This window comes from Corapipo altera, unplaced genomic scaffold, assembly GCF_003945725.1.
Source record: "Corapipo altera isolate COAL_440 unplaced genomic scaffold, ASM394572v1 110, whole genome shotgun sequence".
Taxonomy (NCBI): Eukaryota; Metazoa; Chordata; class Aves; order Passeriformes; family Pipridae; genus Corapipo; species Corapipo altera.
The window spans coordinates 681,474-692,639 of NW_020884960.1; the positions used below are offsets into that span (position 1 = coordinate 681,474).

At 49.6% G+C, this 11,166-nt stretch overlaps 1 protein-coding gene across 3 annotated transcripts; it reads left to right on the forward strand.

Annotated features, from left to right (window-relative positions):
- The first annotated feature begins 608 nt into the window (after positions 1-608).
- On the forward strand, positions 609-6,245 carry DYNLRB1 (dynein light chain roadblock-type 1). Of its 3 annotated transcripts, none has more exons than XM_027663970.1 (4): positions 609-667; positions 3,137-3,212; positions 4,577-4,744; positions 5,741-6,245. In XM_027663970.1, the coding sequence occupies exons 1-4, from the start codon at positions 665-667 to the stop codon at positions 5,782-5,784; spliced, it is 291 nt and encodes a 96-aa protein (XP_027519771.1). In that variant the 5' UTR covers positions 609-664; the 3' UTR covers positions 5,785-6,245. The 3 variants fall into 3 exon arrangements, with proteins under 3 accessions (XP_027519771.1, XP_027519772.1, XP_027519773.1); XM_027663971.1 differs by lacking the exon at positions 609-667 and adding an exon at positions 1,073-1,271; XM_027663972.1 differs by lacking the exon at positions 609-667 and adding an exon at positions 1,689-1,707.
- Positions 6,246-11,166: the final 4,921 nt, after the last annotated feature.

The following is an 11,166-nucleotide window of genomic DNA, read 5'->3' on the forward strand; positions in this document are numbered from 1 at the left end:
GGGCCTCCCCACCCTCACAGGGAAGGATTTCTTCCTAACATCTGATCTAACCCTACTCTCTGTCAGTGTAAAGCTATTCTGCCTTGTCCAGTCACTCCGGGCTCTTGTAAACAGTCTCTCCCCATCTTTGTTCCCTTCACGTACAGGAAGGCTGGAGGTTATTTGCGGGATCAAGGACCCGCTGAGCTGCCGGGAGCGGCAGCCCCGGGGGATTTGGGTGTATTTGCCGATGTTTGTGGTGTTTTGTGGGGATTTGTGTATTTGCAGATGTTTGTGGTGTTTTGTGGGGATTTGGGTGTATTTGCAGATGTTTGTGGTGCTCTGTGGGGGATTTGGGTGTATTTGCGGACCTTTGCGGGGTTTTGTGGGGATTTGGGTGTATTTGAGGATGTTTGTGGTGCTCTGTGGGGGATTTGGGTGTATCTGCGGACCTTTGCGGTGTTTTGTGAGGATTTGGGTGTATTTGCGGTGTTCTGTGGGGATTTGGGTGTATCTGCGGTGCTCTGTGGGGATTTGGGTGTATCTGCGGTGTTCTGTGGGGATTTGGGTGTATTTGCGGTGTTTCGTGGCTGTCACAGGATGTTTCCCCGGCGCGGTCCCGCCCCGCTCTCGAAGCGCTTCCGGGGCAGCGGCGGGGCCGAGACGGGGCGGCGGCGGCTCGACAATGGTGGGTGAGGCCGGGCCGGGGCCGGGCCGGGCCCCAGAGCCGCCTCGGGGGTCCCTGAGCACCCCCGGCCCTCGGGGGTCCCGCGGCCGGCGCGGGGCGGGCGGTGCCGGTGCCCCCTCGGCACGGGCGGGTCCGGGCACGGGCGGGACCCCCCTGCGGGCGGCGGGAGCTCTGAGGGGGCTCCGAGCCCCCGCCCGGTTCGGGGCCGCGTTTGTGCGGGGGGTGCCCCAGCCCGGGGTCTGTCCCGTCCCGGGAGCTCGGGGGGTACCCCCGCCTTCCCTGTCCCCGAGTCACTGCGGGAAAGGCGGATCCTTCCCCCGAGCCTGGGGCTGGTCCCGGTGTGGGCAGGGGGGGGACCCCACAGCAAATCCTGCCTGTCCTGCGGCTGCCAGGGCACAACCCTAAGGCTGGGGGCAGTCAGGAAAAAGGGACTGTTTGGGGCTGTTTAATGTTCCGTGAGACCCGGGACGTACTGTGATTTTATTGGAATATTCCAAGAAACCCGGGATGAATTGATTCTATTGTGATTGTATTGGAATTTTCTGTGAAACCCGGGATATGTTCCCTCTACTGTGATTGCATCGGAGATTTCTTCCTGCCCCAGGTGTGTTGTTGTTCAGGGCGTATTCATGAAATTCGGGGATCAAAATGCGTGTCAAAAATTTGTAAAGAAATAAGTGGTGACCTGAGCTGTAGGTAGAGAATTGAAATTATCTGATGAGATGTGTTTTTTAGGTGAACCCAGGAGTTCAGGCTTTCCAGATGAGAACAGGAAGATAAAGGCTGCTGTTTGGATGTGTAGCAAAGGGTATTTGACAGCAAATTGGCAATAGGGGAGTGTTTAATCCTCCTTTTCCAGAGTGCATCTCTCCTTCCTCATGTTTCTTCTAGTTATCCAGCACTTTGTTAAGATAGTTTTTATTTGTTTGACGAGTTAAATACATAATTTTGCTGCTCTGGTGAGCTATACTGGCTGGTGAAGGTGTTGGACAAGCCCCAGGGTGGGAATAGGAGAAGCAGGACCTTCCCAGCAGTGAACTGTAAGCCCATCCCTCACCTGGGAGTTAGATCAGCTCTTGGTGGTAGAGGAAATTAAAAGCTGGTATCCTTCTGTATGGCTGCTGCTTTGCATCCAAATGTTTTTAAAGGTCCTGTGAAGGAAAGTATGTAATGAATCAGGACTTAAATACTGATAGTAAGAAGTCAAGAGATTACTTCTTAATTTCTTAAGAGATTTGCCACCATATTTCTCTCAGCATTTGTGCACCCCATAGCTTGTTCTTCATTTCACTCCCCTTGCCTTCCATTTGAAAATAATCCAGCATTCAGAAATAATCAAGAGTTTTGTTTTTTCTGTGCTGTATCAGACAGAAAAACCTCTGCTCCACAAAGACCAGCCCAGGGGGTCCCATCCCTGGTCAAGCACAGGTCGTGTTCCCAACAGCCTCCCAAGGAAAGTGGGTTAACAGTGCTGGGGCTGAGCTCGTGTTGTGTTGTATTGTGAGGACGAGGGCTCTTCCCAGGGAACAGGGCTTGGAGAACATGGCTGGGCTTGTTTGCTGAGGGAGGAAGTGCAGAGGGTTGTTCCCAGTGCCCAGGGAACACAGCCTTGGCCAAATGCCACACGTAGGTCTCACCTGTCCTGGTTCAGGGGATTCCTGTCTCCCCTCCTTGACCATTTCTGTGGGACTCTGCCTTGCAGGATCTGAAAGATGCTGCCTATCTCTTGGAATATTGGAATAAAAAATGCCAATTATTTCCCCAGCTGTGGTGCTGAGGGTTTCCCACCCTATTACAGAACCCAGACTTACATTTTGATCTGTGTCTTGTAGCAGTGGAAGTTGTGCAGAAAGCTCTTCTGACTTTGATGGTCTTTACAGAGAAGGCAAAGGGACTGTAAGGGCCTGTTGCCTTGGCCTTGTTTGCATTTTCCCTTTTTTAAGCTATAGTTTTTTATTGGTAGTGTTATAATCTTGCAGCCATCCTAGCACGAATCAGAATTATAAGCAAATAGTGTTTATTAATTGCTTTCCCCTCACTTCTCTTATGAGTAATTCATTTGATAAAAGGGAAGGTGATCTTGCACCCAGAATGTGTCTTTTTCCTGGTTTTTTCATAAATTCCATGTCTATTTTCAAACATTACTTTTGTCTCACACCCAAATTGTAGTGGCCTGACTGCAACTTCCAGCTGCAAGAATTCACTGGGAGGGTTGGGGAGGAGGAGGGAGGGAAAGATGAGAGGGGAGTTCCACATTTCCACAAGGTGATAATCACAAATGAGCGATGAGCAAAGACAGATGGAAAACAGCAGCAAAGGTCCTGCAGAAAGGTGGTACCAAAGCACAGCCACTTTGCTGTTCTGCGTGTGTTTGAATCACCCCGTGCAGCTTTGTGTTCAGACAGAGCCCTGGTGGGAGGCAAAGAGCAGCTGTAACCCCCTGTTGACCTGTGCTTTCTCTGTTTGCAGGCTGAGGTGGAGGAAACACTGAAGCGAATCCAGAGCCAAAAAGGAGTGCAGGGAATCATCGTGGTTAATTCGGAAGGTGCTGTGTCAGCCTCGCTTCTCGGAGCTGTGACTTACTCTAACCCTGTGCTTTGGGGGCTGCTCACTGTACCACTTAGCTTAGAGTCTGCCTTTAGCAGGGGTTTCTCTGGAGCCAAAGCACAGAGACAATTGTCAGGCTACAAGGGAAAACTGGGTTCCCATTTCTGCAAGCTCACTCTGTTATTTTAGGAAATAAATTAAGATAATTTGCAAAAGCTTTGAAATACTTGAGTTATGCCAGTGTTTGAGACTGTGTCTATCAAAACCTCTGTCAGCAGCACTGAGGCTCTCATGAGATGTGGAATCTTGCTGCTGTGCATGTCCAGAGTGCTGCTGGCCTGGCAGACTCAAGTTCCTCAGCACTGTTTGGTGCTCGTGGCCCTGCAGGACTCATCAGGAAATTGTCTCTTTTTGGAGTCTTTGAAGGGTCCAACAGAGCAGCTGCTTCAGAGCACTCTGAATACACTGTGAGCAGCCCTTAAAATGGTGTGATTATCAATTAAAATCGATTATGTCCTAGAAATGATCCTTAGAAAAGATGACAGTGGCTGTATATGAATATACTGAGGATCAGATCACTGGGTACATGTAAATAGCTTGTGTTCCTGCTCGCTGCTTTTCCTTGGTGGTGAGTAATGGGCTGTGCTCTCCAGGCTGAAGCTGCAGCTCTTGGAACCTGCAGCAGTGGTTCTGCCCTGCCAGGATTTAGCCCTTGGCTGCTGCATTGTTCTGACACCTGAGCTGGGTTTGACTGGCTTTTTGTGGGAAAACACAGCTAATTGGTGGCTGAAGTGTAGGGGAGGGAAAACCCTGGCCAGTGTGTCTGCCCTCCTGGCTGGTGACCACTGAGGCAGGGCCCTCACAGGACTGCATCACCTGCTGTGGCTGAACGGTGGAGCCTCAGCCTTGGGACTGTGTGGTGCTGCAGCTGATGTCCTGTATAATCCCAGGCCCAGCGTGGCCTACGTGAGTCTCATTTAACTGTGGTGGTCTGGAGCCTTTCTGAGAGAAAAAGGTGTCCCCAGGCAGGAGAACCAAACCGAAACATTGGTATTGCCTCTCTCCTCTGCAGGTGTTTATTCTTGTTATTTATTTCTAACTCATAAATAAATAAATGAAAATGCAAAAGTAGAGCACTGATGCTACTGCAGGTAAACAGTTCTCACCTACACTCGTGGTCCCAGATCTCAGGTTTTCCACATCTTGTTGCTGTTCATGTTCTCCTTTTGCCTTTAAAAAGAACACTCCTGACCCCCGGTGCTCAGCAGCATCTCCTGAGGTGGAACAGCCACCCCAGCTGGACCTGGTGGTGCCCGAGGTTCTGGAGTGTTGTCCCTGAGCCCTGCTGTGCCTTTCCTGCAGGCATTCCTATCAAAAGCACCATGGACAACTCCACAACCATCCAGTATGCCGGGCTCATGCACAGCTTCATCATGAAGGCGCGGAGCACCGTGCGGGACATCGACCCCCAGAACGACCTCACCTTCCTGCGCATCCGCTCCAAGAAAAACGAAATCATGGTTGCTCCAGGTAAAAGGGAGCGGGAATCAGGGCATCCAGCAGGGTTGTTTTCTCACTGCCGGCCTGGGAGAAGCGTTTTGCCTGCTGCTGTGCTCACACTGGATAATCCCAGGGAGCTGTTCTGCTCTCTGCTGAGCTGAAAGCTTTTGTCACGGACCGAAGTTTGCTTTGTTGTGTTTGAGTGTGGGAAATCACTTCCCTCTTTTCGCATTGATCAAAGGAGAAAGCATGGAACAGTGTTTGAGAGCACGTTGCAGCCTCTCATGCTTTGTGTTTTTCAGTATAAAACCCCCAGGATTTGGAAAGGAATATGTTTTGAGAGCAGTTTCCATTCAGAACTGTGGACTGAGTGAAAAAACAAAACAGTCCTGATTTTCCAGTTCTGAGGAAAGTATTAGAGCTACATTGTAGCTGTAATGATGAGTCCTGGAATACAGCAACAGCAGCCTGCTTTTCAGGAAACACTCTCAGTATTCCATCAAATTCAGTGAGTGCAGTTCCCTGGCGTGGCAGGAATTCAGCTTCTCCCTGTGTACTCCATGTGGATGGTGCTGATGGAGAGGCCAAGGAGGGGATGGCAGTTGTCCCAGGCACAGGTCAGGGCACATCTTAATGCAGGCTCTGGTTTATGCTGGGGCAGCTTCTGATTTCCATGGGAAGGATGGAAAGATTGCTCCAGGAAAAACACGACTGCAGCCCACAGTAAGAGGAGGGAAACCACTGCCTTGCACTGCTGGCTTTGATTCCATCATTGCATGTGCCCTGGCACAAACAGGGTTAACTTCAGCTGCCTTGGGAACATGAAGTTTCTAAAACTTTTTATCAGTAAAAACCCATAAAATAAGTGATCTGACACACAGAGCCTGTTTTGCTTGTTGAGAATCAATATTGGGGCTCTGGAGTTCCCACAGTGTATAAGTGAAATGTGAAAAATGTTGAAATTTACTGTTTCTGTGAACAAATATCAGCAATGAAAGAATAATTTTCTTTTTTTTTTCTCTCCAGATAAAGACTATTTCCTGATTGTCATCCAGAATCCAACTGAATGATTGCACTGACTTGGTCTTTTTTTTTTTCCACTTTGCCCGACTGTTTTTTTTAATTTAATGGTAAAGAATAGAGCATTAGTGTTAACTGTGCTGTGCCACTCCAGTAAGCTTTGGGAGAACAAAAGCAGGTGGTTTGCTGTCCACAAACAGCAAAAATGGCACTTTTTTTTTTGTATCACAAGTTGTTTCGAGGGAGAGCTGGTGAGTTAGAACTGGGCAGTAAAAAATGCAACAGATTCTTTTAATAGCTAAAAAGGTAATATAATAAAATTCTAATAATAACCTAAAAAAGGCTATTCTTTGTATGCCTCCATGCCTCTGTCACCACTGAGCTCTGCTTTGACACTACTAGTTTTGAGTGGCTGTAAATATGACTCTGCCTGTCCTCTAGTTCTGTCTTACTCTGTTGGTTTTACTTCCAAAAGGTCTGACCATATCATATTAAAATATGTCACTGGTGACTGGTTTTGTCTTACGTGTTTTTCTTCTGGAGATTTTAAGTATTCTGATGATTGACTGAGTTTTTATTCAAAAAGTAGAACCTTCCTAGGACTGTTTTTACTTGTCTGTTGCTTTCTCTGAACAAGGATTTGCTCAAAGGGCACATGCAGTGCACTCACAATTGCCTCGTGTTGGAGCATTTTCCCACCTCTTTCTTTCAGTTCCAGACAGAATTTTCTTGGCCAGGTAAGGCCATCGAGGCTGCCCGTGGAGCTCCCAGACTGCCACTTCAGTAGCCAGTTTGACCCGGTATCTTCCTTTAGTGTTTTTTGTTTGATGGCCATTAAGGACAAAAAAAAAGTCATGTGGTCCCTCCAAGTTACTAAAGAGGTTGTTTTGATTGAGTTTTTCCTCAAAAAACAAAAAAGAAGCAGGGTTGGGGGTGCTGCAGGCAGTGCAGCTTTGGAGAGTTCAGTAAAAATGTTGGTGTTGACGTGGGCACCTGTGGCTTTCAGAGCTCAGTGGTGGGTGGGTGTGTGGGCACTCAAACAGCCTGGGTAACCCCTGTGTTCAGCTTTTCTTCTGTGCATTTTAACACCTGGACACTAATTTACAGACTCTCTCTGTCTTTTAGGTGGTGTTCATGACCCCGAAGGCCAGAAATGCTTTTTGAGATTTGTAGTCAGCCCTGCAGCATCTGGGTCAGGGTGATTTACAGCATTTGGGGTATCTCAGCTGCATTCATGACTCAGTGTTGGCTGCTCCTGTTCATGAACTGTTTCTCCCACCTCCTTGGGTCTGGTTTAAGCCGTTCCACCAAAGCAGGGAATAGGGTCTGGAATCCTGTTTGGCCTTTGGAGCAGCTCCTGGCACACAGCATGTTGTACAATGCCTGTGATCTGCAATAGTTGAATGCTGTCTCCCAAGAAATGACCTCCAGCAAGCTGAAGTCTGGATAATAACAGAGTAGTGAGGCAAGGCAGGAGAAAAATGTGACTAGTGATCTCTCTGTTGTTGTTCATAGTCCAGAGAAATGTTTCCTTGGAGGTGGTGAGCTGCTTATGGATTTTGGCTTTCCTGAGTAGGTGGTGGTGTTGCTCCCCTGAACAGTGAACCATCTGTAGTGCCCTGCATTCTTTTGGACACTTCCTTAAGGACAACTGTCCTGCCAGTGCCTTTGTGTCATAGGAGCCTGGGAGAGAGAGTGTTGAGGTGGGTTTTGTTTAAAACAAGCTGTAACAAATAACCTATTGCAAAACAAAGATCACCGCCTTTTTCTGGGTCGAAATCATAAACTTGCAGTGAAATGACTGAGCTCCTGCTGTGTGCTGGTTGGTTTGGGTTGCTGGGGTTTTTTTCCCAAGGGCTGACGTGAAATGTACTCAGGAATTTGAATAAAAGGGTCTTAAGAAGCTGGGTTTGGAGTCTGAAGGAGCTTGTCAAATCTATCTGGGCAGGGCCTTGCTAGTGCCACCTTTACACTTTGCATCCAAATTAATTCTGATTTATTTCTAAAAAAGGAGAAGGGGTGGAGGAAGCTGAAGAATGACAACTTCTATTTAGTTACTTGCTATGAAGAAAATGTCTTACTTGGATCAGGAGCATCAGAGGGTCACAGAGCTCTGACCTGCAGCAATTTTCCTGTATGTAAGTTTAGGGGAGGATTTCACTTTCTTTAAGTTACCTTAAATAGGGCCAAAAAAGAGATGGATGGAGTTGAGCTTCTTGTCCTGTGCTTGGTGAGTCTGGACCTGGTCATTGGTATGGTAAAACCATTGTCAAATGGAGGAAGAGTAGAAAAATGAGCATGATGGTTCCAGTCCTTTTTCCTGGGCAGAAAGCACATGGATCACAGGAGGGCCTGAATAGCCTGTGCCCCTGTGCCTGGGAGCTGCTCTGTGGAGGAGCTGGGGGCTGACCTCGTTTGCTCTCTTGGAGAGGTCAGTTTTGGTGCATCCCTCACTGAAGGCAGAGGAAACATCTGCTGCTGGGATGTGGAAAACAAACCCTGACACATTACCAAGGTAGTGAAAGGGAGTTTGGGGAATGGCTCTGAGCTGTGAACAGCAGCCCTTGAGGCCCAAGGACGTGCTCTCCTGTGCTGACCCTGCTCCAAGAGAAGGCTCTGGCAGAGGAATGGAGGTGACCCTGCAAAAGCTTGGCTTGTAGACATCTTCTGAGGAGCTTGTGTTGGCTCCAGTGCCCTCCCAAGCAACTCTTCATCTGCCCAAGGTGGCTGATGACTGTGCTCCTCCTCACTCAGGAGCTGGGGCTGCCCCATCCCTGGAAGTGTCCAAGGCCACGTTGGACGGGGCTTGGAGCAACCTGGGCTAGTGGAAGGTGTCCCTGCCCGTGGCAGGGGGTGCAGTGAGATGAGCTTTAAGGTCCCTCCCAACCCAAACCATTCTGTGGTTTATGTTTGATCTCAACACTTACATGTAACTACATCTCTAGGGCATGAAGGCAGAGCTCCTCTCACCACTGGGCTGTGCCCGTGTGGGCAGAGCTGCAGCAGCTCCTCAGAGCCCTGTCAGGAGAAGCAGAGGCAGCCAGGGCTGTGCAGGGGCCAGAGCTCAGGCACTGCCCAGCCAGCACAGGCCTGAGCATCAACACAGTTCTGTTGAAGAAAACACACTCTGCCAGCATTAAGGATTTCTCTGGGGACATTTCCCTTGCTGGTGTGGCTCCACAAGCACCCAGGAGTGCTCGTGGTCAGCACAGGTTACCCTGTTGGAACGCTGGCAGGTGGGAAGCTCCTTGCTGGTTCCAGGTCATGTCAAGGCAGCTCACTGGTGCCTTTACCTTTGAGTGCTCCAGGGGGATTGGGGTCTGAAATGCACCTCCTTAAGTAAGGAGTTTTGCCAATGGCATCAGTAAGACCAGGCAGGAGAGGCATTGATGTGTGCAGGGTTGATCAGGAAGCTGAGGGCTGAAGGAAGGGGTGTATAAATCATGTTGTGCTGTATTAGAAGTAAAACTTCCTTGATCAGTGTCCCTTTTCTGTAAGTACCTTAACATGCTAAGAAGCTCCAGAGCTTCAATGAAATGGGGTCTTTTCTCCTCCAAGTGTATGAATAATCTTCTGTGGAATTATAGCCCCAGTCCTGCAACAAGGTCTGCATGGACAAAACCAGGGATGACATCACTACATTGGAAAGAGTTCCACATTCCTCTCATCGAAAAGGGGTTCACACTTTATAGCAATAAATAGTAAAACCCTTTGCCTGAGGACACAGTGTGTAAGGTTCACCTCTCCATGTCTGATTCATCATTCCTGCTTTCCCTTAGGTATTCTCTGATTAACAGGACCTATATCAGAGATTAATGTCTCTCCCTGTATCTTAATTATGAAAATGAGTCTGGAGAGACTACACTTCCTTACCACTATGGGCTTATTTAACTACTGCTTGGTCAAGGAAATCCATGGCATTGGCCATGAAAGTGTTTCCTTTCTTGGGTAAACTTGACAAGGAGAAAAGAATTTGTTCAATTCTCATTAAACATATTTTTCTTTTAATTGGTGACACAAGAATCAGAGCAGTTCTTTACCAGCTGCATCGTTCATGTCCTTTTTTTACCAAGGCTGTACTTAGTCCTTTAACATTTTGCATTCACTCGTGTTTGGTGCCAGTTCACTGTAGAAATGAGACCTTGCTCCAACATGATACAGCTCCTGTTGCAGTGTACAGCAAGGAGGGATGTTAAACCTGGTTCTTGGTGAAGCACTGAAGCTGTGTTTGCAGTTGTTTTTGATTCATTTACCAGCTCCAGAAATAGCTGCCCTATTTGTAGTTGTGCTGCGGGCTTTGAAATATTCAGCACAGCCGTGGCTCTGGATGCAGCAGGGAAAACAAGGGGCTCATTAGCTGGCAGATGATCGGGGGAGACGTGGGAATTGCAAATGTCTGAGAGTCTGTGTGAGGGTGGTTCGTGTCCAGATTTGCTGTCTGGAATCTCCCAGGCACAGCCCCGGTCGGAGCTGTCTCAGCTGTGTCCCTGCACAGTCCTTCCCCTCCACCCACCTCACTCCAGCAGCGTTTCCTCCCAGTGACACCTGGAAGGTGTTTGATCCAGGATGTCCAGAAGAAGCCCCTGCAGGCCAGAGTCATGGACACCTGTGTCCTGTGAGCGCCTCTGGAGACCCCAGCCCAGGAGTCCTCCTGCTGCCTTCTCCGCTGTGCTGCTCTGCTGGGACCGGGAACAGTGCTGGTGTTTGGGGTCACCTCTGATGGATCGTTGTGTCCCCTCAGGGGATGGTGATGCTCTGCCATGGGGTTCCTGCTGACGGGGCACGGCTGGCCCCGTGTCACCAGCAGCCCTGTCTTGTGCTGGGGGCTTATTACACGGGCAGAGAGTGATGACAGGACAAGGGGGGACCGATTTGGACTACAAGAGGAGAGTTTTAGATTAGATATTGGGAATAAATCCTTCCCTGTGAGGGTGGGGAGGCCCTGGCACAGGGTGCCCAGAGAAGCTGTGGCTGCCCCATCCCTGGGAGTGTCCAAGGCCAGGATGGAGGGGGCTTGGAGCAACCTGCTCCAGTTGAAGACATTCCAGGGATGAGCTTTAAAGCCCCTTCCAACCCAACCGAACCTGTGATTCCACGATTTTCACAGCATTCCCACGTCACTGTCACCCCTTCCAACCCAACCCAATTCCATGCTTTCCATGGCACCCCAGGTCAGTGTCGCGCCTTCCAACCCAACCCAGCCCCGCGATCCCACGATTCGCACAGCATTCCCACAGCATTCGCACAGCATTCCCACAGCATTCGCACAGCATTCCCACAGCATTCCCACAGCATTCCCACGGCATTCCCACGGCATTCCCACGGCATTCCCACGGCATTCCCCCCCCCCCGGGTCCCTGCAGGGGCAGCCCCGCGGTGAGGGCGGTGGGCGGGGCGGTGGGCGGGCCCGCGGGCGGGCGAGGCCCCGCCCC